Here is a 26,228-nt window from a genome sequence, read left to right on the forward strand (position 1 = left end):
AAATGTTATAAATACAATTGTATGTACCTACCACGATGAAAAATATTCGTACGGGGCCTAATATGTTTTGCGCATATTTAAAATAACAAATTAGTAACAGGTATCCAGTTTTGCTCTGTATGTACTTACGATTGTACTTTGAAATATTCGGAAGTGTAGGGCCAGAATTTCGTCTCAAACATCTGTATAAACATCGTTCTTTTCGTACTTTCAAGGCCGCGCAAACGTTCACGTGTCGACAAATCAAACTCTGTAATCTGTTTGATAACCACGTATTTTATACTGGGTGCCGTTCTACGCGCGTATACCTATATCGAAATTGGAAATGACTAATCCCTACAAAATTCAGTAAAGCGAACGGATCCGTATTGAACACGGCAAAAATGAAGAAAACCATTTTTCACCACTTTTTTCAGCAAAAACACGGTTGATTTCTAAATATGCAATAGCTCCGTAACTTGATGAGTTCAAACTTTGTATGACGAAGCACTAAATATGAGTAATCTCATATTTAATCTTTGATATTTTATCTGATAAAAAAAAGATGGTTCCCCAGTTTCATAATATACCGTACAGTCATCATCTCCGCTCTATTATTCGTAACAGATTCAGAGAGTCGCGGAACCTGAACAGAATTTCAAAACTCCGGCTCTCAAATGAGATCCGCAAAATCGGAAAATCTTAAACAAAGGGACCCGATTGGATTGCTAATCATCAACGATTTTGGAAATCTGTGGTATTTCTCTAAGGATCGTCATGCACGGCGTGATGATTTTATTTGTGGTTCTACACTTTTTGTAGCTGTTCTTTACCACGGGAAAGAACGAACGTACGAACCCTTTACGGATATCAAGTAACGGCTGTATACAGGGTACGTAAATCTTTGGTAATCAATTGATTTGTGCTTCTGTCGCAAGACGGAAGAGCATTAAATCTTGATAGTTGATAACCAGATTTTGCATCGAATTGTTCGATGCCCGCGTAACCGAGAACAGTGATTGAATATTTCGTGAAATTTTTCTTAATGTCTAATTTCGCAGTGACTTTTGTAACGAACAATCCTCAGTGGCAGTGTCGATGTGTACACGGAGATGGTAATCTGCGAAGCTCTGAGCCTGCTCGATCAGCAATGAACAAAATGTTACTATGTGACTATGGTTGATTACGCCACGGTTTCGTTTGAACACCAAGTTGAAAAAGCATCAAAGTTATCACCGATCGTGAGAATAAAAGTTTAACATCTTCAGATGCAAGAATTACTCGATGGTTGAGCCTTCGGAAAACATTTACAAACCGTGCCTCGGTTTTAAATCAGTCGGATAGTAAAACACTGTTCAGCACTGCACGCTTTTTTTTAACTACTTTCAAAGTTTCGAAAGTATCACTTGCCTTCAATTGATAAGTATTTTCGACCCAGTGTGGACGGGTTCTACTAACTTCACACTATCAGGCCGAGATGGTATCATCTTTCAGTCAGTATACACCGAATACGGTGGCGAAAGTTTTCAATGCAATTCTTCAAGCACTTTGGGAATAGACTAGGCATTCATTCGTACGGAAATGTCACGAGGAAGAAATCCATCTACTTGCTTACCATACCCGTACTTTCATATCGATTACAGAAGAGCTGTGTTAATAATTTCAGCATTGCGTGAAGTTCAGAATTTCATTTATTAAACTTGGTTATTAAGGCATTAAACAAGCATCGACCATGTGGACTAAAGTTTGTACTGTAAAAACAAATTAGGAATGTGAAAATGACACGCATTGCGAGTAACGTTTTCCGACATGTGCTTCAATTTTGGAAAAATGATTCTGTTATTGGTTTGAATAATTCCGAGGTTGGAAAAATTACAAAGACGGTAATTGGGTTTTCATAAGAATCAAGTGAATGCTGTTTCGCCACGAAACAGCGCTGACTGTTAAAATTATCGCTGTTATTCTTCCATTATCTGACATACTACGTGGACCGATGAGTGGATACCTACTAGTTTCGCAACATTTGACTCACTCGTATGGATTTAAGTTTCCTCAGTAATTCTTTTATGGTTCTAACTGTCGTGATCGTGAGCCATTATACAATTATGACCTGACATCAGTCTGTTCCACAGCTACTGGAAGAAGGGTGCTCATTTCGCCCGTCGCAATTGAGTCACGATAAAGACGAAAGTGATGATGTTGCACCACGTTTCAAATCGAAATTTTCGAATTTCGCGTCAAAAATCGAAGGCCATATATTCGAGGTAGTCATCGCCTCCACTACATTTTTCCTTGCAAATTTAAAGAATATTAAAATATTGAACAAAATTTCGAAACAACCAGCTCACGAATGAGAACCACAGTACAAAAATCATATATAAAGAGACCCGATTGGGTGGCTAATCATTAACGCTTTTGGAAATCGGTAGCATTCTTCCAAGATTCTCGACGTAGCGATGATTCGACTTGCAAGTATACTCTTCTTGTGGCTGCCAATTGCCATGGCAGGGAACGAAACGTACGAGCCCTGCGATCCGTGCAGTAAGTGAATTTTCATAATTTTCTCATCTTTCTCTACACTGTTGAACCCCCGGCGCCAAGAACTCGAATATTTGAAAACTTTGCCGCTGAAGTGTTCATTTCGATCACTTTTTTCTGAAACTGTTGCAATTTAAGGAAACGAGTTCTTCCGTGCCTGAATTTTCCTGTTAATACTGATTTCGCAAAGAATTCTGTTTTTCATTCAAATTTATTATCTCACAGTTTGGCAAGCGTCGACGTCAAAATTGGCAGCTATCAAATTACGGCTGTATACAGGGTATGTGAACCTTCGATAATACATTGTCTTGTGCTTCTGTTACGAGATGAAATGAAATTGAATCCTTTTGGTTGATCACCAAACGTTGCACCGTTGCTCGATGTCCAAGTAATTTAGGATGATGTTCAAACATCTCACGATATTTGCCTCGATAATTGTATGTGCATTGATTGTTTACCTTCAACAATCCTCAGCGAGACTGTCGACGAATACACGGAGGTGGTAGTCGGCGAAGCTGTGGGCCTCATGGATCAGATGAACCTTAGCCAGTCGACCGTCGTTTATAGTCACGGTTTGTTCGGGACACCGAATTGGAAAAGCAGCGAGGCCATCGCCGAGGGTGAGAATACAAATTCAGTCTTATCCGAATGCAAGAATTACTCGGTGTTCCAGCCCTTGAAAAATATTCACAACTCGCGGCTGTGTCTCAATATTCAAGTACCACAAGATAAACCCGAAACCACCGGAACACCTTGATCGTACCCCGGGCATGTTTTAGCATACATCAAACGAGGGAACTACAACGTCGTGCTCCTCGACTGGGCGAGTATAACTGACACCGAATGGTTCTACGCCGGTCGAAGCGTTCCTGGTGTCGGCTACACCCTGGCGACGGTCCTGAACGAGTGGGTGGCAGCCGGTATGGAGGTTTCCTCCCTTCACATCGTCGGCCATTCGTTGGGAGCACAAGTATCCGGGTACGCCGGGCGATACGCGAATTTCACACTGTCCAGAATCGTAGGTGAGACGCCGGCCGAAGAACGCTTGCTTCGTACTTTTATTACTCGCTTTACTCGCCATTCCAACTTGCTTTTCCTCTGGATTAGTGGGTAAGCAACGTCCGACGTAAACACTCCAACATCTGCTGAATTGACATTCCAAATACATACTTCCCTTCTGTCCGTGTCTTCCTTATTTATGCGTTCATTCTGGTAGGCTCATCAATTGGGTCGGAGCGCCCTGAGAATTTTATTCGACGTCTGAGCAGAATCACGAAAAGTTACTAAAAGTCTTTTACTGCCACGCAGGTCTGGACCCGGCGTCGTTCCTGTTCTATACCGCTTTAGAGCATGTGAAGTCTGGCGATGCTGATTTCGTCGAAATCATTCACACCGATGCCGGCGTCATTGGAATCGACCTGCAAACAGGAGATGTCGACTTTTATCCCAACGGTGGCGTCAACTTGCAACCAGGCTGTCTGATACCAGGTAAGTCGACGTGTAAACGGTATAACCGTGTCAAGATTCTCTCAGGCTTCACCCTATTATGTACATCGTAATCTGATCGTCTCTCTTCCAGAGGTCTGCAGCCATCTCAGAGCTTGTTACTATTACGCCGAATCCGTACGAAATGAGACTGCATTCATTGGCCGTGCATGCGATTCGAATTCGGCATTCGAAGAAGGCTCATGCGATTCGAATGACACAGTGGTGATGGGCTACGCTACGCCGACCACCGCGTAAGTCAAGCTTTCATGGTCGTCCAGTGACGAAACGCGAAACTTGATCGAATCATGTTTTTTCGTTCCAGGAGCGGCGCGTATTATCTCGAGACCAACAGCGATATGCCTTACGGCCGAGGAGAGGAGGGCGCAACTTACAAGAATGCGACTAATGTAGTATCTGCAACTGCTGAATCTCTGTGGAAGGAAATGAAGTCAATATTTTAATTGGGATTGGGATTGGGATTTCGTAATCGGCAATATCCGCCGAGAGACACTAATATTCGTATTGTAGCGTCGATCCACCAATGTTTTCAAAAATAAATAAATGTTCAACCAGCAAGATACAAAATTGTCGTTAGTCGTTTTCTGAACCCATGTTTCTATACTGCATCTAGGTTCAGATACTGAAATCACTCAGTTTACGTAGGATTCATTACGAGATTTTGTTCCATTATACGAGAACGTAATTCGTCGAATCGTTCTCGTTACATACTTTGATATAATTCTAAGCGATCAATTATCAACCACTCACGCCTACTGCATTGACGTCCCGAACGTTTTTGTCCTGTATGCGTCTTTTCGGTGCAATCTATTCCAGGTTCCTCAATCTGACGATCCAGATGCCGGAGAAACTATTTCATGCATAGGAACGTAGAGAATTTGTAGAATCATGCTTTCGTATTTATCAGCCTCTATGTCCTTATCCTATTCTGTTGACTGATAAGCACCTGAGCTCCACTGACACGGAGTTCGTGGTTGTGATGCATTCGGATAAAGGTGTTCTGGGTGTTTCACAAAGCACAGGAAACGTCGACTTTCACCTGAACGGTGGAAGCAGCCTCCAGTCGGGCTTCTGGAAGGTTGATATAATCATCGCATTCGCCTTGCGCCAGTAACTTTGCCACCAAACATCGATAATTTTGATTAGCGACTCTGGCTTGTAAATATAGCACTGCATGATTTTCTGGCACACTATAAACGAGCACACCATCAGAACACACGTTTATTTCGAGTTTCCCCTCGTGTGGCAGATATATGCAACCAACTCAAATCCGTTTGCTACTTCGCGGAATTTGTCGGTAACGAAACTGTATTCGTTGATATCGATTGGATTTCGTATGCCAACTTCATCAACGGTTCATGTGCATTTGGCGCAACATTAATGGGATTCGGGACAAGCGTCAACGGGTGAGTTCGCGACATTCATAGCTATACCAGAGAATTCGTCGGTCCAGGAATATCTGTTATCCTTAAATTCCATCTCGTGTCATGGTTTTCCAGGAATGGAAACTACTTTTTACAAATTCACGCATCGAAACTCTACGGCAAAGGAGTGTCTTTGGTATTCGAGATTTGATCATTCGGTTAGAAATGACTCTGGATTTAGGGATCGATTCAATTTCTACACTTGATCGGAGAGTCTCGAAGACTCGTCCATTCTCAGAAGTTCAAAGAAAAATAACTTGCACAAGGAATGATCGAGCAGCAACTTGGACACAACGATTAGTAGGTCTAAGGAGTTTGAAAAACGCGGTGTAGAGAAAGTGATAGATCTGCCCAACGCGTGACTTCGCAATGTTTCCAGCCAATACCTTTCATACAGCGCACTTAGTGTCACTTCGAAAACGTTATACAAGAAGATCATTTTTCTCCTTGTCTCCACGTCGCTTCAACGAACGTTATTCTCGGTTCTTTTCATTTATTTCGTTCGTATGCACTTGTGATCATACAGTTGCGCTGCACTGATCACGTCATCCTAGTAAATCGCGGACCACCGGCGAAAATGCGAATTTATAAGTGCAAATGAGGGAAGCTTTTTATTTACTATTATTTATTTACTATATATATATATATATCATTTTAGCAAATTTTCTGAGCCACTGGTTCATTGGCCAAGCAAGCTACGCAAGCAAGACAAGCCAAGCAAGACTCTCAAATCAGACGGAATCATCAGGAACGTTAGTGGTTTTTTTTTTTTTAGTATTCTCCCAAGACCGCGAATCAGTCCCTATTGTCACAAGCCGTGTTTTTTACATCACAGATACTATATAGGCCGAGTGTGGAATAAATTACCACATGGTGCACATGAGCAGCACGAATATTTAAATATTCCTTTGTAATAGTGAGCGAGCAATATTTGGTATCAACGCTTCAATCGTACCTGCTAAATTGAAATTTCAAATATTCTCGTCGAGTCACAGTCTTCCATGTTAAACCGTTCATGCTGGCGCGTTTGTCAGTCGGGTCAAAGTGACCTGAGGATTTAACCCAACCTCTCACCACAATCCCAGAAAGTTTATCAAATGTGTTCCTCCGGGTTTATCACCGCATTATGTATGTTCCATAACAACTTAGAGCCTGCGAAGGCCGGCGGTGCTGATTTCGTCAAAATAACCCACGCTAATTATGGACTCAATAGAATCAACTTGTACCCAGTAGTGTCACAGGCTCAGAAAACTTTTCGACCGAAATGATAACTTGAGATAGGATGATATTGAACTAAATTCTAAAATACGATGTCGTTCTACTCAGTCTTCGATTTTTTCTAACGGGTTGGTCAAGGACTGCGAATAAATCCTCACAGACCCACATCGTACACTGACATGTTTAGGTGAAATATGGTTCCGATTGAACCTCGAAGAATGCACTTTTCCGTGAAATCACTGTAGTTTCTCTGAACTAAACCGGTAGTGAAGTAACCGAACATTTGATCGGAAAATGTGACGTGTAGGTCTTTATAGACGATGGACGAGGAGAGGTCTGTGGTGAAATACGCGTGGAGGTCGTATACATGCTGTGAAACGATGAACAAGGCTGAAGAAGTATCTAAACAATTTAGCAAACCCACCAACTCCACGTAACTGAAAAGGGACGTTAACAAACAAGCGAACAAAATCTCCCACTGACTGCCAAAAGGTGAGCGTTAGAGGCTGAGGGAAATTGAGTTATCATCATCAGACGTCGAAGCTTCTGATTCTCCTTCAAAGAAAATTGCCATTAAATGCGAGCCCCTGCACCAGAGATCCTACAATACGCGAACCAGTAGCAAGAACGATGTCTTCAATACGAACAGGATACAATGACGCAAAGTTTTAGACCTTCCTCTAAGAAATACAAGCGAAGGGAAAACGCCGAAATTGCGATGGAAATGAACTTATGGCTTGTACGTCAAATGAAAATGCGTTGTAGCGATTTTGTTCAGAATTGCATATAGAATGGGACTGTCAAGCCCTTTTGCGTGTTTGAGATACGTGGACTTTGATATTTAGAGACATATACGTCAACGTCGAAATTCACCAGAGAACCACCTCAAGGTGTTAGAACTCACCTGTGAGTGGATAGCCAGAGTGCTTAACATGAACGAAAACAGACTGCCAAGAGTCTGCCTTGCTAGAAAAATAATTCACTCTCAAGGTCAAATACAACTGGATAAGCCAAGCTTTCCAAATCTTTAATCAGATAAACGTAACAGATGAATTAGTAACGTTAAGCGCTCATAAATGGGCTGTAATGCATCCGAAAGTACTTCAAATCGAAATCTGTAACTACAAAAGCTTTGAAAATAATGAACCGACCATTTAAAACTTAGAGTACCAATAGCACACCTCAAAGTTGTGTTACAGTTACGATTGGCATGCAATAGATTTCTACGTATTCTCCGCTCTGTGGCTATTACAAAAGACTGTATCTTAAGCATGTTATAGATAAGCCTGGAGACCAATCAATACTTGAACTATTAGGACAATTGAACATGCCCAATTCATAACGAATACCTACAGCCACGTAATAAATAATTCAAGACTAAGAGCATTTGCGACGAATGAGTGTGTTATTCCCTGAAAAGTACCAAAAGACACGCGGAATATGTATAGATCGAACGAGAAAATGTATGGATAATTCCCTCCCCCCCCCTCGTTAAAAGATCTAACCCTTATAAGCAATATACTTACTACTACTACCACTACTACTATTGCTACTACTACAATGACAATTGTATACGCTGCATGAAGAATAACCCGAAGTCTGGTACACTGAACAGAACGAAAATTAAAATTAAAATAATACCCAAATTGAAGGTTGCATTCGCATTTATTCATATCGATTGGCAAGAATATCAACGAAATGATGATTACGTACTTCGACTTCTTGAACAATTCATCAAAATGCATTCCCTAAATCAATCAGACTACAGAGACACTTTAGAAATTGGATATTTAGTCAATAATTTGCTAGTAAATCCGTAACGAGAATTCTCCAACTGGTTATAATTCTTCAAGCAAGTGTCAGTAAAACTGTACAAGCGGTTTCAGATGTGAAGTGGGGGAAAGGGAAGTCAAGAGACCGGTGAATCCAGGGCAATATGGGTAACGACAAAATGACTCGACACTTTTTCCGAGTCAGTTACAATTCTTGCTCCGCCTGAATTTTTTAGGGTTATGAGAAGGTACAAACGTGAGGCAAAAAGAGGGAAGTGGTCGGATGATAAAATGAAAAATGTGGTTGGAGCTGTTACGGATGGCACCATAATTTGCAAAAGGACGACTGAACAATTTCGGTTGCTCGGATCAACTGTAACAGCATGACATTGAAAAAAACGAAACAAAGAAAACGCGAAACGAAGTTACCTAAAAAGTTAGTCGCTAAAAATTTTAAGTTTACACGATTTACGGGAAAAGAGCTGGCTCACCAAAGCTAAACGACACTTTTCCGTAAAACAAAAGCATTTCGAATTTTGTAATTTAAAAACTCGATCCTGGTCATTGCTTTTCCCCAGATAATTGCTAGGGTGAAATGATGAAATGATAATTGTGTTAAACTGAGAATTCGCTGAAAAAACTGTTAAGTACAGGAAGAAACTAATGGACAAATGGTGAGACAAGCTAAAAAAATTTCATTTTTAAAAATTTCAAATTCAATACCAAAGATTATCTGTAAGTTTCGTAGTGGGCGGAAAAGTAGTTCAACAGTTACACAGTATTGTGAAATTTCTCATCCATACGTACTACAATGTGACGGTATGAACGGTGAAAGTTATACAGTCGGTATTGCGATACGCAACATATCGTTGAATTCTCTTACCTTGAATGAATATGCTTCAAATATTGTCCGGCGGTACGGAACTCACACATCATGTCAGAAATCGTGATAAATGATAGACCGAAGTATCACTCCTCAACAACAGTTGACAATCGAGATTATAAACAAGACGCGTAACAATCGAAGATCGCGCTCGAGTGCGCAGCAGCGCCACGCGCAGGGTAAGCAAATTCCTTGCCGCGCCGCGAACTTTGAACCGAATTCTCGCCACTCTGTGAATATTTGTTGATACATCTTCCGAACCACTGCATCGCCCGCTATGAAGTTTTCAGACAACCTTTCGCGTCTAAGAAGGCACGCTGTGTATAAATTGTAGCCCATTCGATCAGGGCACTTTTCAGTTACGAATAAATTGTGCGCATTTTGTATCAAAAATACACTGAAACGGGATATGAAAATTCCTAAAAAAATACTCTCGCGAAGTTGACGAGAGAACCTAAAATTTTTGTGAACGAACTTTTTTATATGTCGTCCGGGTTTTAAGCTACGTCGGCGTGAAAAATTAAAACATTGTTGAAATCAATTTATTGGATTAGTTGTCGTGAAGAAATCACGTGTCGAAAAAGTTTGAAAAAATTCAAAGTTCATCCTTTCAATGTATACATCGATTGCGTGAAAGGGCAATCGGATTAAATTGTGTCAGGGAAGCCGACCGTTCGATTTGACGTGAAATACTCTATATGCTTCTGACGTCATCCAACCTTCCGGCACTTTGGCCATTCTGTCTTTAGCGGGTTTCTGGATTTCAACCTTTCGAGTCTTTATTCAGTCGTTAGTGATAAATTCGGATTCGTAGATTCTCGACAAAGGCCCGAGTCTGACATTTGAAAAGTTAACTTTTTAACTGTTCGGTAATTTCGCAATTCAATATTTTGCCCTTTGTAATCTTGGACGTTACCAATAAGAAACGTCTGCATAAATTATTTATACATTTTTGAATTATCAGATTTTATTTTTCTACAAGTCATCTTTTCGTATTTTTGGTCTTTCTACGTTTTTAACTGTCGGTAGTTTGACTTTCGGGATTTCGTAATGCCGACTTTTTGGTCGTTCGGATTTTTGCACCCCACCTATGTGCTTATTTATCCAACGCTAAGCTCCGAAATCTTGTCAGACAATATTTCTAGTCCAACACACCATGAGTCACTTTAAAAATAAAATGCAACAAAAGCATATTTCTTTTTATCTTGACGTCGCGTCGCTTCAACGAATGTATTCTCGTCCCTCTGACTGTATTCAACTCGTAAATACACACGTTTGGTACCAAAATTGCGGTGCAGTGACCACGTTAGAATAGTAAATTACGCACCGCCGGTACAAAGGTGAATATGTGTACAAATGACAGAGGGACTTCATTATTCATTATTCATTTTTTCTCCTCCGTTGTCTGCTCGAGCAAAAAGTTTCCCGGGTCGTCCGTCCAGCGGTTAAACGGACCGCAAACCCTTAATCAAAGGGAATTATGAGCACGCTAAGACATTTTTTCCAAGTGTTTCAAAGAGACAGCGAATAAGTCCTTATAACCGTAAATTGCGCTACGTTGTGTTTTATACGTGACAACAATTATTCGTCAGTGTACAGCAGCGCAATTACAAAAGGTGAAAATGTCGAGGAGATTTCGCACGTCTCTTCAATTTTGCACTGAGACAGCTTTTGTCCGTATCGTAAAGAGAGTGCGGGAAAAGGTAATTCTGGAAAAACATTTGACGAGTGCCTGTAATCTTGGCAAGTGGAGACGAGATTTCGACCGAGGTGAAATCGGTACTAAAAAATACAACGGCAACCTTCTTTACCAATCTTCGTTACCTCTGTCTCTTTTCTTTTCATACCGTTTCAAAGAGGGTTGAGCCCGCGTGATATAAACCGAAACAAAGAAGCAGGAAAAAAAAAAAAAAAAACAGAAACAGAAAGAGGAAAATAAAAGGCTCGCCGCTTGGAAAGTGCCGCGTACTCAAAAGCGTCGCAATTACTTTTGGAGTAGGTGTAACTTAGACTTGAAAAAGGAGGATAAGACGGTAAGAGGGTGCGAAGAAAGATAAGGATACCTACTTCGTCGGTCCTTATTGCGTGAAAAAGACGAGAGTACCATGACTGCTAAGTAAGAATCCACATCTTGAAACACCCGCGAACAAACGTTTATGTTACAGGTAATTGTATTAGGTTCCGTAGATATTCCCAATCTCCGCGACGTGATGAATAATTCGTTCCAATTTCCATGGAATTGATATCCCGCGGTTGCTGTCAGCCCGGAACTTGGCGGCTTGCCATTCATCAAAATACATTTATTCCTTGTCTCAAGCTCGTCGCGTTTATTTTTAGGGCGCAAGCCGCTCAACAGTTCAACAGTTTTAACACTTGAAGCCACCTCTTCCATAAATTCCAACATTTCCAGATCATCATTTCGGCACGAACGTTCAATCCGAGAGCTTAAGCAGCGGCTAAGAAATTCCGAGGTTTCAAAAACTGAACGGAGAAAATTCATACTGTAGAATAGTGAAAATGTAGAAGTAATAGCAAAATATATAAATCGTGTGAATTAATATATTTCATGCAGTTAAAATAGAGAAAGCCGAAATGTAGAATCTTCAAAAGAAATGTAGAAACGCAGAAATAGATGAAAATTTTGATGATTCTACACTTAAGTTGCAGGTTAAAATGTAAATTAGCACAATATGTCTATATTTTGGCTAAAGGGAAAAATGTAACGAAAGGTAAAGTGTAGATTGTCAGAACAATTACATGTGGAAATTATAGAATTTATGACGGTTGTGTATTTTGGATTTCTATAATTTCAGCTTTCTCCATTTGTAATTTGTATTTCTCGACTTCCTGCACGATTGGAAATTCGACATTTCAGCCTTGCATACGCATTGTGTAGCCATTTTACATTCCCAATCGTTAAAGCCTGACTTGACTCCGGTTCGATTATTGCTTCACATTTTTACCATTAATAAACATTGGCCGTGATATCAATCTTCTTGATCCTTCGATTCACGAACTTCGTCTCCCTGTCCGAATCTCTAAAACGGTTCATCGGGCTTCCAAAGGCGTAACAGGGTTACGTCAAGAGTGACCCTTAATTCCGAGGAATTCTGCTTTACCTGCCAACCAACATCCCGTCAAACGGGGGCATCTTGTGTACGGCTGACGGCTCGGACATGAACAGAGTATCATTCCTGATTACCTGCTTCGGTAACTCCGTATCGATTTCCGCCGAATCCTCGTTCCTCAGGGATACACACGTGACCAATTCATCCCGGAATACCGTCTACGTCGGATATCGCGGAAGTTCGGAGGATGCGTTTCCTGCAGATTTCGCCACCCGCTTTTTACTTTTTGCAAAGAATTCTACATCCGCGGACTAACAATAAATCGAACAAAATTTGGAACGAGAGTTGGGAGGCAAAAGCTTTCAAATAATGTCCGTCGTACCATAGGTTCCAAATAAGCAAATTGAGTTGGACGAATTGATGGATGAGGAGTAGTCGATTCAGTACGTATACAAATCTTTTATCGCCACTCAAACGCGAAAAAATTTTCCGGTCGGTCTTTGATTTCAAAAAATAAACAACGTAGATTATACAATGGTCCTAGAAAACTGAATAGTGTATGTATGAGTTAGCTATTCTGAGGTTGGTTCTTGCTTTAACGAAAGCCTTGCCTCCCACGTGCCCGAATGGCTGACACGTGGGAATTTCGATGTGTATCTAAGACGAAGGTGAACACGATTTGATTCGATCAATTCGCACTCCAGTTTCCTACCCTAATTCTCTCTCTCTCTCTCTCGCTCTCTTTGCATTGTCAGTGTTTCGCTTTCCGAGTCCATGGAGCAATACAGGCAAATTAGCGCCGACAAGCTCCTGAATCCTGTTAAGTCTAAGTGCGCGGAGTTCTGCTCGCGAAAGGTCGACAAGACGGGAGAGACGGTTGCAGAACTAAGCTAGCGCGTGTAAACCGCACCGAATGGGATAGGAGAACTTATTGTTAGAGAGAGGTGTAAGAGTCGAGAGTTCCTACCTTTCTTTTCGAGCGCGCCATCCTCTGGTCCCTGGTGTTCTCGGCTTCACCGGGTATCTGCTTTCCCCATACGACAACCGCGATGCTCGTGTAAGTGAACATCAGGACGAGCAGTGGGATCAGGTACTGCATTACGAGTAACGCCATGGAGTAGTAGTACCTGAAAGAATTGCTCCTTAAAGGACCAGTAGAACAGGTGGAATAACAAGTTGACCCTGGCACAGGTATTCCTGCAGGATCACCGTGCGAATTGAAAATAGCAAATGGGAGTGACTGGTAGCCGCAAATTTGCGTGTCGAGTATCGTTCAACTTTTTTCCGTGACTGGGATATCGGAGGAACATGAATTGCTGGATCGAGTCGGCGGTTCGGAAGTATGATTTATGACTGGGAAATGAAACGGGCCTGTGATTCCGGAGCGCGATAATCGACCGTTACGTGTCGGCGGGTGCGAGCAGGATCCAAATTCACCATCGCGTTATTATAAACGGCGAAACCTCGAACTGATTCCGATAGCAAAGTCTATTCAAACTTTTGGTTTCAGGTCCCTCCGCCGACGGGCTGTACATCATACACCGTTAAACGTGGATTTATTTATCCTCGGCTCTGATGCAACAATCGCGAAGGCGAATCCGGAGTATGCGGACTATATAAACGCAGTATAAACAATCGCAGGCACGTCGGCGGAATGTAAATATAGAAAAAGTGCGATCAACGATAGGTGGAGGAGTCGTCGGGAAAGCCGGGCGCGGTGGGTAACTATTTTAAGAAGACTTTTACGTACGATAATTATGTCTGCCAGTGCGGGGTCACGTCCATCTCCCGTAACGATTGACAAAAACCGTACCTTCCAGCCTACCGCTCTCTTCAGAATCAATTATTACACTACCAAAACCTGCACGATGCTGATGGAGAGTTCTAGACCCACCACGCTGGTCGGTACACGCGATTAGTGACCAACTGCGCACTCAGCGATGCTCCATTAACCCCGGCTAGACGATCCACCAAATTCCCGATAAGCCCTCTCCGACTTGTACTTCATGCAGTCGCGGGAAAATCACCGTGAATCTTCTGATACCCGATTGTTTGACCACTGGCAACTTTTTACTTTTCTTTCGGTATCTTCTTTCCCTCTTCGGCTTAAGCGTGCCTTTTACCAAGAATGATGTCACACCTGATATATGCCTACGGACCTTCCTTAGAATCCAAGAGATGGGATTACCATTCTTTCACAACAAAACCATGACGGACTGTCAGGGAATCCGTTCGTGCCGTAGCGGCTCTCTTCCGGTGAATCCGAGTGATCGGAATACCATGTATTATGGGTATCGTTAAACCCCGTCGGGAATACCAAGAAGGGACTTCACCGATGTGTTCGTACGGAGGAAGCATAATGGTGTAAGGCATGCGTGCTTTGCATCGGGATTGGAAACCGCCTGGTTATCTTATCGCGATGATCGAAACCCGAGTAAAACACTCTCGAAGGATGTTCGCTAGGTTCTCAACGAAAGTTGACTGCGCATCTACTTATCATAATGAACAAATAGTCCACTCAAATTTTGCAATCTCGATAATCATCAGATCTTTTTGATCCTATTACGTAAACATTCACTATTCCAACTTCCATTCGGAATCTAGCGGTTGTTTGTTCTTTGTCTTGGTCTCGAAGTTTTTGAGGACGTTGTTGGACAAAGTTTCGACTTTAGGCTTATCGACACTCGTTATCGCATTCTGTTTAACATTCTACCAGTTCTCTGATCGTAAGTCGAACACTTCATCCGTTAACGTCACGCCGACTTTAATAGGTCGAACTATAGTTCAGAAGTCGAAAAGTGTGCTACGTGGGAATGAGTTTCATATTATCGTCGGAGACACCCTGAAACTAACAAAGGGAAAAGAATTACCTGTATTCATTGGTCGGCCAGTCCTCGTGGCAAATATATCTCTCGCACTTGACAAACTGCTCGGCGGGCTGCACAAGCCGAGAAACGGCGGCGATGGGGGAGGCAGTTGCCAAAGCCACAAGCCAGACCGAGAGGATGACGATTTTGGCCTGGCGTTTTGTCATCCGTGGCTTAAGCGGCCACATTATCGCCGTATAACGGTCAACGCTTATCGCGACCAGAGTGTAGGCGCTGACCAAGACCGACACCGCCTGTAAAAACATGACGTTGCAAGTGCGGCTCTGAAGCAAAGTTTCCAGGCCGCACAGTGCAACCAGCTGCCTAACGATTTTCATATTTCACGATCAGTGAAGAATACAATTCTGGGAGGGTAATGTGAAAACGTCATCGGCCGTTGTTCTTGCTTTCTGTGAAGTTATTCCGATGACTGCACATGCACTGCTGCACTGTTACTTGTAACGACATAAACAGAAACGATAAATGTGAGCACGAAGGGAATTTTCCCAACGATGGTGAACCGCATCTTCGAGGAAACCATCGAACGATGTTGGCCATCTGTAAGAGAGGATGTTTCTGGAACCGTCTTAGTTGATGACCGCGCTGCATTTACCTGGGAGTAATTAACACCTGGGCAAAGTTCAGGACCAAAAGGCCAGTACTGGAGTATAAGCGTGCTGACAAAGCTGGTCGGCACGCAGAAAAGGGTCATCAGGATATCGCCGACGGCTAGATTGGCTATGAAGTAATTGGTGACCGTGCGCATCCTCGGACTGCTGTACACGACGTAGCAAACAAGTCCGTTGCCGAGGAGAGCCGTGAGGAATATGGAGCTGTAGAGGAAGTAGATGACTGCCTGAAACCAGGCAGTGGCCAGAAGAGCGCCTTTGAATGGTGGCTCGTCGCATCCCACATTTCCCAGCGAAGTGTTGAACGGCCCCTGACTTCCGCCGGCCCGTGATTCCCCGAGTTCATAATCCTCCATCGATCCGAAGCTTATCGCTTTCAGCCACGGTCCGGAAGAGGCATCTGAAAAAAACAAACGGAACAATATTGTATCGTCAGAGGTCGGCGGACGGTTGCCAAATTTGTGTCATGTTTTTTTTTTCTCTCTTGTGTTTTTATTCTTAGGCATCGCCGCAAAGCGAAGTGCTTTTATCGTGGTATTTTTTTTTTTCCTTTTTTTATCGCGGAAAACATCAACTCGGAACAAAATATTCTCTTCTACTTGGAAACACGTTTCACGTTTCGTGACTCGCACATCCGTTTTTTTTTTTTTTTTCGTACGCAGAAAACTCTGTATCTTATATTTTTAGAAGATGATTTTTCACCTATTTCGATGGAAATTGGGTGAAAAATTAATTGAATATGATACGTGAAATTTTTTGGAGTTCTACCCTTTCTGGTTACTCAGTATTAGTGAGACACCGAGTACACATTCGGTACAGCCGTGTCAAAACTTCTGCTACTTCTGGTTACATACATCCTGAATTCCGAACACAACGGCGAACCAATTAGATCGAAATTGGGAGAGGAAATTAACAATTCGATGGAGATACGACATCATTTTTATAAACATGTTGCCATTTTTGGTAACAAAATGGCGACAGCTCAAGCTTTAAAAAAAAATCGTAATCATCAGAATTTTCCTACAATTTTCCCGACTTTTCATTTGCAGTTTACGACAGCTAATTTGTACTTATTTCGATATAATTCGTTCCGAAACATTTTACTTGGTTAGATTATTCAACCAGCTGTTTTTAAATGTATATCCGTATACCGGCTGCTGGTTTTATCTTTGTTTCTCATTTAGTACACAGTTAGAAAAGTTTAACTAAAAATATATTCCCAGCAAGCCGACTTCTAGTTGTGTTATTTGTGGATATAACATAAATTCCATTCAATTTTAATACTTAAACTATCATATCAGCAATTTAATTTGGAACTTTTACTTTTTTTCGCTTAGCAATACGTTGAAAAATGGTTAAGTGAAGTCAAAAATTTGAATGGAATCACTGGGAAACTTTCTCTTTTAACCGTGTAAAGCATTTTCAGAGAAAACTTGCGTGCAACTTCATAAGGCAATAAATTAAAACCGCGCCTTGCAATTAACCGTTTTCCCATTTACAACCACCGGGTTTTAACCCCTTCCCTCTCAGCGGAACTCTTTACAGGTCACCTTAATGCCGACAGAGCCGTGCGCCTCAGCGGCTCCCTTCATGACCATTAATAACACTCTCCCACCCTTGCTGCGTACCTGCCTAGAAGAAGTGATAAGAACTTCATTACGTCGAATTAGGAGCGATGCAATCAAGTTGATTTCAACTGGATTATTGCTGTTTTGCTTTCGTAATTCTTTCCTAATCCACCATCTCCACCACCCACCCCTCATCCGTCTTAAGTTCCTCGTCCTTCTCTCTTCTTCGTCCCTCGAAATTCTCTTTACATTTTTGCAACGTTTCTACAAGCGTGCATTATTTTTTTTATTCCATGGCTGTATTTCTTTTTCATAACTTCTGTAATACACGAATGAAGTTACGAGAAAAGAAAGGCGAACTTACAATTAATTCTTCCTGTTGAATAAGGGATAGACACTATGAAATAAAGAGAAAAGAAAGTAACAAATCGAAAAAAGAAACTGGGAAAAAAACTGAGATGGAAAAGGGTCGGCTACGGACACTGACTAATACATTTTCTCCGAGAAAGGTTCGGTGTGCGGTAAAAATCAAAAGAAGAAAAAAATCAGGAAACGTAGTGCGGAAGTAAAGAAGCAGAAAGATTATTGGAATCAGAAATCACGTCATGAATTCGCGAAGAAAATATAATACGAAGGGTCGAATAAAAGTAAAAAAAACAAATGGTGATGAATCTTTGATGGATGAAACGAAGCTTCAAACGAAACCGTACCAAATTTCATTTTTATAATGGATATACCTGTATATTCTTTCGGCTAATTTCATGATCCCGGCTCGAGCTTGTCTTCGACTTTCGTATAATCAAGCTATTAAAAAATTAAAAGTGATAAGCGAATCTTTTGCCAAAATTTCAACTCGAGCGAGTCTCAATTAGGTTAACAGTGCAGCCTCTGATACAGTTTCTTACCGCGGTCTCGCGATCTCTCAGCGAAATTCTAAGACTTCGTGTACAGCCAACTTCGAAGAGATGAAGTTGACGGAGTTGTTTCAAAGTTCTTGAGGTCTGTTTGTTCGGTTTTCATTCCGCGTGCTAACGCTACAAGTGTATGTATATCTATAGCTGTAATGCATTAACTTTGCAAAATCAATTACCGAATCAAAGCCGCATAAGTGATGCTGATATAATGTCGTAGGGTATAAATAGTCTTGGAACGCGTGGCGTGTACGGTAAGAAAATCTCGTGTTACACTTTTGATACGCAAATATTTAAAAATAAAAACTGCGAATTTCTTTCAACCCACACGCGAGCAAAACCGTTTTGTTTGTAACAATTTTTAATTAACAGCTTATCTTGAGATAACGGAAGACAAAAGTCAAGTTCTTGTAACGTTTCAACCACATCCGACCACAACTGTTTCTTACATAAGTACGTAACTACGTTTCACGATCGAGGGAAATTTCAATTCTTTTTTTATCCTCTGATCCATTCTTGGTTCTTGCTTCCTTTTCCGTTCTTTGTCTTGAATGATAAACCCCCTCCGAAGAGAAACAACGAGAAGAATTGACATTGGAATGAACCGTGCGAGTTTCGAATGTTACATAAATAGAAAAAAGCTTCTTTAAACGGGGAATTTTGCAAAGGAAAAAAAAAAAAAACATTCATGGCAAAGAAATGACTGATCGTCAGCTAACGCTATGAACGCGAAGAAAATACGAAGCTAAAATTATACACTTGCGGAGTATCTGTAACGTAATTCCAAATTCCAAACACGTTTCAAAGTTATTTCGAATCAAATATTATACTCCATGTCATACTGACACGTTATATTATTATACAATTCAACGAATAACGTGGCTGAAATGTTTCTAAAATGTATCAGGGAAAAAATTCAGATCGTAGCATTAGTTTTTTTTTTTTTTTTCGAAAATCATATCTGCTCAGATGATAAATCACGATGGCAAAAGAATATCAAACTGTACCGATGACGCAATAATATCCATATAAACACGAACGCAGGCGATTTATTTGCGATTTTGAAAAAAGAACGAGAAGAAAAAATGGAAAAGAAACGGTATGATAATAAAATAACAAATTTATTAAACTCATTTTATAAGCAAAGAGAAGAGATGCCTACTAAGTGCGGAGATATTTTATAATATTGCGTACGGTGTAACGCTCTGTGCTTTTTATACGTGCAGTTTATCATCCTCGCATCGTCAGATCGCGGCTATTAATCGAGCTTTGAAATTCACCAGATACGTGTAACAAGTATATATGAAATCGCGCGATTATTAAACCGTAGCAACTAATAACCGCGCTTGAAATTCGGTGGTGAAAATTCGAGGGGGAAAATTTTTTCCGCTCAATTTTAGCAGCGTAAATTCGTGTCGTTAAAATTTCATACATTTTTCGGAAAGCTTGCACGCTTCGCGCAATGAAAAAATAAAAAAAAAACAACCTCTTCTATCAATCAACCATAAAAATTCGACCATTTTTCAAAAAAGAATCTTTTACAACGAACTAACGCAACGAACCGACTGAGTCATTTTATATAACGAGTGATTGTTGAAAAAATTCCGCGGAGACTTGTAGGTATAATAAGCCTCCTTAATTATTCGATCACGATCAAGAAAATTATTGAAAAACCATCTTTCAGGGTTGTCAATATTTCCCCGCCCAACACTCGACGAGATTACACAATGCCGTGAAACTTTCTTCGAACTTCCGACGATTTCCATTCCTGCAGCTGAAAAATGGGAAGCATCAAAAGTTTTCTTCAGCCAATTTATATAATTCTGACCCTTTTTGAAAAATGAAAAGAAAAAAATGAAAAAGAATCTCACCGGAATTTTAATCGCTTCTGTAAAATCAATTTACTTTATTTCCACGCGAAAATCGTTCCTAGGTAAATTGTTTTTTTTTTTTTCTTTTATTTATATCCATTTTCATAGAATTTCCGCTTTCTTTGGCTAATTTCATCGCAATTATTCAATATCGATCGGATTCGTAAACATTTCATGCCAATAATAACTGATCTTCTAATTTCTGTTTGACAAATTAATATTAACCGCCTGCACGAAATTGTTTCTGGTCGATATGTGAGCTCCGAGCTGACCGCAAGCTCGTTACTCACAAATTACTCCATTATCGGTGGGTAATCATAACATTTGATAAATAAAAATTATACCTCATATCATATCGTATATACACACGCTAATCATAATCTGCTGATCACTTGGCGCGGTTTCTCGTAGCCAGTAATAATGCGAGGTATAATAATCGGTATAAATTTCCATGGGCACCGAAAATGTGACAACGATTAAATGCTGCAAATTAAAGGCACTTTTTTATATTGTACTTTCTCTTCTCCAGTGGTCCAATCAACGGTTGAAATTGAAATTATCAAATTAAAATAATTATTTATAATAAAAGAATGAGAAGAATAAAATCGAAAATCAAACAAAGACGAGATACACCGAATATAATGAAGGAAAATGAAGAGAAATTTTGAGAATTTTCACTGTCCGTCACACAATGTTTTTCGCTTCGTTGTACATTGTGCGGACAATGAGAGGGTCGGTATAATTTATTCAACCGTGAACCTTTTGAACCCAGAGCAAAAAAGAACAAGAAAAATTAATAAACAAGACAAAAAACTCATCCAATTGTGAGTGAGGCGAGCTTTCATCTGTCAGAAGCGTAAGATATGTAGATTATATGTACAATCGTTATGGCGTTAACAAGTCAAATTCGTCCATTAAATGTAAATGTATAGTACAAAGTGATAATTTTGAACTCGATTCAAATGTAGATGTATATTTTTTATTCAGGATAAATAAAATTTATTCAAAGTGCTTCTCTCTCCTCTGTTGGTAGATTGAAAGAATTCAAAGTATTGCTGCAAATCACGTTTACGTCTGATTCTACGTCATTTTCATTATTATTATAAATTTTTCGATAAGGGACCAAGGTTGCTAAAGTACAATAATTCAAATAGTAATGCGTTATCTATTACCAAAATAATAAATAATAACCCAAGCCTAAGATTTTTAATAACTCGTGAAATAAATTTGAATTACATTAATTATTACCTAAGCAACGAGTATTTTTTTCATCGAAGTTTTCAAAGTATTTATCCAGATATTCAATCACTCAAATTCCACACTCTATGGTAAAGGACCTGTAGAAGCCTTGAGGATATAGAGGATATAGAGGACTCGTACAGGTTCTGAGGCTACAAAGGACCTGTAGGTGTTTTAAAGATGTCCTACTTTGAAGCTGAAGGTGGATGAAACGGAAATATCGGTCAAGTTTGGGTCTGGAATAGATTCTCTTTACAATACAAAGTTAGTTCTTCACAGGTCCTACCAAATTAAGGACTTGCAGGTGTACACGAGGTTCTGAATGTCGACTCGAGGATTACATAATCCGGGTTTAAACATCGCGTGAGCTTGGAATTTTTCCCATTTCCCGTGCCGCATTTTCTCCGCGGCTCGATTCTTTGACATGTTAATCTTCATCTGCACGTCAACTTTGTGTTTTACTTCTTCTTTAACTTCCCCTCCTATTCTTTCTTTATCTTATTTCTCCCACCGCTAATTATTGCGCAACGTCGTCGTAGAGCGATGTCCGTCAGACGGAAATAAAATCTAAGACGCCGACTTCCTTGGTATGTTCTCTGTCTACGTATTTTAGCACGTCATAGCTACCCGGATAATATATGTATAAATATTAATCTCCGCAACGTCCGTTTTCTTTGAATTCATCATAGAATAAATAGACCTTCATCCGGAATGATCGCGGTTTCCCCAGGTTCCGTTTTTCACGGAATTCCACCAACAATATATACATGTATATATAATATATATACTGGCAAATGAAACACGCCGAATCTTTGGTAAGTTTCAATTTCGAAAAAGGTAGAAAATCATTCATAAAAGTGAGAAAGAAAAAAATGAAATAACAAAATTAACTTATCATTTATCATTTTTCATGGATAAATAAATATCTTGCTATATATTAAAATTTTGTCTTCATTCGTTGAAAAGGGAGTAAATAAAAAAAAAACAACCCAAACAATGACGAGGCATACCTACGTATTACCTATACGAATATCATTATGTATGTACAAAAAAAAAAAAAATGTCACGTGTAGTATAATTTATTTTCATCGGAAGATGGGTAAAATTTGAACGTTACGCTGAAACAAATTCATAGACGTCAATGTTGAAACGGAGATTTATACAGAGTGTCTCATTTCGATCAATCCAGTCGAATGTCTCGAAAACCAAAAGTGTTAGTAAAAAATGTTTCTGACAAAAGCTGTAAGATTCGGAAGGGAAAAGAAGATGAAAATGTCAGATTTGCCGTGAGTGGACCCGCCGAGGTCAGATGAAGGTCAATTTGGCTTTATTAAAAAAAAATAGTACATTTTTATTTCATCGGCATCTGAAGGGGCATCAAATTTTGCATCAGCAAGTACTTTTATTTTCAATTTTCTGGATTATTTGATCATTTCAATTTGTGATTTTAATTTTTGAGCTTCAATTTTATTAATTTGAAATTTTTTCACTTCAATTATATTTAAAAGAATGTTTGTTTATTTTTTTGGAAACTTTGAAAATGAAAAATTATTTGTAAACCATATTTACGGTAGCAAATTGCTTGCAGTCACATAAATCACTTCAATAAATGTTCGAAACCATTTCCGCGCATTTCAATGCACCGTTGAGCTCTCCGTTGAAATTGTTCGACTACGGTTTGTAGCACGGCTGTCGAAATAGCGGGACGCCCCGCCTGACAATGCGATAATTTGCTATCCTGAATACGGTTCACGAACAACCTTTTATTTTCAAAGTTTCTGATAAGACAGGCAAACATTCTTTTAAAAATACTTGAAACGAGGAAATTTTTATTTAACAAAAAAATAAACTGAAAAATTTGAAACATGTGTTTAAAAAAATGATACAATCGAGAAAATTAAAGATAAAACTTGAAAAAAGTTGTAAATAATTGTAAAGAAAAGGTAAGTGGAAGCGTTCGCGTCGCTGCTCCTGTCAGATGCACGCCTCTGCGAATCCTGCTGAACATGCAAAACTCATCAACCAAGTACGACAAAAACCCTCCGCGGCAACTTGACCGGCTCGTATCTCACCACCGGTCGAGTTTAGGTGGTAAAGATGCATTTTCTGATGCGGAATGTAACGTCCTTTCAGACGCCGATGAAAAAATATACTGTTTCATTTGGGTGCCACTAAATTGCCTCCCACGGACTAGCCACCGTGATACCTCGCTAACATCCTACCGAGAATCTCTTTGCCGGAAGCTCCTCCGACGCATACTTTTCGAATTAAAAGCGACAGTGACAGGCCAATTCGAGTGCAGCATTTCATCTGGATTTGCCGCCATGGAAATTGCCGTTTCGATCGCCTAGGTAAATTATTATTAATCATTCACGAATTACACATCGGCACTTCTCCCCCACTCTGCTGACCTCGGTATTATTGTTTGTATCCCCGGCTTGACGACACTACGAAACATACGTCGACGAATTAAAATAAAAACAAAGCTCTAAATAAATCGGGAAACGTGAGATTCGATGTCACAAAATAGTCCGAATTGTCGCTCCGTGATAGGGATCTTGGATTATTTCTACGCCGCGAGAAGTTCGGTACGTAATTAATCATTCAATCAAGCTGGCTCGAAGTCATCGGAACAACGCTTCCTGTTCACGTTTAGGGTAATTGCGACGGCAATTTTTCAGTAGTTTCAAATAATTCATCAAAGTCCGATTTTTGAGTAATGCGGATCTGGAGTATCAACTTATGTTGAAATTGTTGCGATGGACAGTTTTTCCGGTTTAACCGTTTAAAATATTGAACCTGGTTAATCAGCTCTCGGTTTAACCGGTCACTGTCGCTTTTAATTCAAAAAGTATGCGTCGGACGAGCTTCCGGCAAAGAAATTCTCGGTGGGATTTTAACGAGGTATAGGCAATTTGGCGACACCCCCACACATATTGAAGCTGGGATCAAATCAATTATTTAGAAAGCTGAAGCGATAAAGATACGCTATCGCAAATCTGACATTCGGATCCCCACGCTTATACATGACATACGAATGACGCACACATATACGTATATGTACCATATATACGTACATATGTATCCGTTACACATATACATATATGGCCCTAATCGTCTCTGACGCCATAGCTGCTTGTCGCTAATTATATATAACGCACCTTTGCGTAATCGAATAATTGGGCTAAGCTGTGTTGTATATTTTATAGATATATGATAAGTATGCGTCGGGGGTTGAAATGTCGAACCTTTGTAAGATTACATTCGACAATAACGGTTATATGTCAATATGAGGGAAAAAAAAAGAAGATGAATCACGAGGGGAATACGGGAAAATAAAGTTGAATTAACAAAAAACGACGCACTAATCAAACAGGATATAAAAATAGCACGTAGTGAATTCCTGAGTAAGCGAGGAAAAAAAAAGAAGAAATTTATCAATTTTCATCTCAATTATACGTATAATAGCATTACGTATTCGTATAACGTAATTGATTAAATTAACTGAACATCGTTGAATTTTAATAATTTATTTAAATTACAACCTTCAGCAAAGAAAGAAATAGTAAAATAAAATAGAGGAAAAAAAATTTAACGTAAACATTTCGAAGGAACAAAAAAAAAACATTAATAAAGAACTATTCTTTAAATATTTGGAAAAACTGCGCGCATTATTGCACCGACTATCAATGAAATTCCGCATGATCAGCAGCAATCCGACTTGAGTTTGATTTTTCATTTTTATTTTTTTTTTTTGCTGTCGGTCGTTTCAACTGTGGTATAAATTTTTATACGGTAGTTTGTATTACGTATATATACAACGTGTGGTTAAAGAAACAAATTCAATTTTGATCAAGTCACGTGTGATTGTAACCCGAGAGTTTCCTGTCATCGCTGCTTTTGGTTCTTCGTTGTTACTATTATCATTGTTGTTATTATTATTATTATTATTGTCACATTTTCACCGATTGAAAACGATTCTCATGTACATTTGATCATGCAAGTGGATTAATTAATTTTAAACGGTCGTGTATCACATAACGAATTTAAGCTCCCACTGCAATTACCGTGTAATTTAGGAAATACAAAAGGCATTTCAATATACGATAATATTTCAAATTGACGATAAATAATGTTTCTAAAAATATGAGCATTTTTAAATAACACCTGCTACCTTCTATATCGTCTATACGCCAAGCAGCAAACAAGTTCTTTACTTCACTCGCCACCTAATCAACGGACATCTTATAGAATTACTCTTTTAAGCGTGGCAGTAATTCACTTTCAGATGTTACGTAAGTTGAGAAAACAACTTGAAAAAAACTTAGTACATCCCTAACTTGTAAGGCTGTCGAAAGAAGAGAAGTTCCTTACTGCCAGATTGCACTACACTTGTGTAATATACACTGTACCTAGTACGTATAATATTATTTGCTGAATTATTTTGCACGAAGAAAAATTTGGTAGGGGAATAAAGAGAAAAGCTGAACGGCTGGAAACAGATGTGAAATTGTTTGAAGATAGTTAATCATTCCGGATAATTGCAAGTATTTTTGTGCAAATTTGAAAGGAAAAGAGAATAAATATATTTATTATAATATAATATATAATATATAAATATATAAATATATTATACGTGCGGTAAAAGAAAACTAATGAAACCTGAAAACGTGACGAAAAATATTCTTTTAGACCTAAGAATTCAAATTTTCGAGTTACAACGAAAAGAAAGAAAAAAAAAAACCTTCAATTTCA

At 39.6% G+C, this 26,228-nt stretch overlaps 2 protein-coding genes across 3 annotated transcripts in view; one reads left to right on the top strand and one right to left on the bottom strand.

Moving 5' to 3' along the window:
* The window catches only part of LOC124181694 (RYamide receptor), a 105,422-nt gene that overhangs the window by 65,635 nt on the left and 13,559 nt on the right, over positions 1-26,228 (bottom strand). For both annotated transcript variants that reach the window (XM_046568487.1, XM_046568488.1), the window contains 3 exons: positions 15,869-16,284; positions 15,259-15,509; positions 13,356-13,515 (listed from right to left, as the gene is read on the bottom strand). In XM_046568487.1, the coding sequence (XP_046424443.1) occupies positions 13,356-13,515; positions 15,259-15,509; positions 15,869-16,240 (783 nt within the window). In that variant the 5' untranslated portion in view covers positions 16,241-16,284. The remainder of the gene's footprint in view (positions 1-13,355; positions 13,516-15,258; positions 15,510-15,868; positions 16,285-26,228) is intronic.
* Positions 2,381-4,585, top strand: LOC124181700 (phospholipase A1 VesT1.02-like). The gene is made up of 7 exons (XM_046568504.1): positions 2,381-2,520; positions 2,743-2,797; positions 2,992-3,137; positions 3,297-3,539; positions 3,826-4,005; positions 4,097-4,256; positions 4,328-4,585. Exons 1-7 carry the CDS (start codon positions 2,436-2,438, stop codon positions 4,464-4,466), a joined length of 1,008 nt encoding a protein of 335 aa, XP_046424460.1. The 5' UTR covers positions 2,381-2,435; the 3' UTR covers positions 4,467-4,585.

The sequence above is a fragment of the Neodiprion fabricii genome, chromosome 4 (genome assembly GCF_021155785.1).
Source record: "Neodiprion fabricii isolate iyNeoFabr1 chromosome 4, iyNeoFabr1.1, whole genome shotgun sequence".
Classification (NCBI taxonomy): Eukaryota; Metazoa; Arthropoda; class Insecta; order Hymenoptera; family Diprionidae; genus Neodiprion; species Neodiprion fabricii.

What these genes read in the sequence shown, in the direction of transcription:
- LOC124181700 (XM_046568504.1), top strand. Translation starts at nt 2,436, where the DNA reads ATGATTCGACTTGCAAGTATACTCTTCTTGTGGCTGCCAATTGCCATG. An exon ending in CAGCGAGGCCATCGCCGAGG is followed by an intron (nt 3,138 to 3,296) that starts GTGAGAATACAA and finishes GGCATGTTTTAG; the next exon opens with CATACATCAAACGAGGGAAC. An exon ending in TACGCTACGCCGACCACCGC is followed by an intron (nt 4,257 to 4,327) that starts GTAAGTCAAGCT and finishes TTTTCGTTCCAG; the next exon opens with GAGCGGCGCGTATTATCTCG.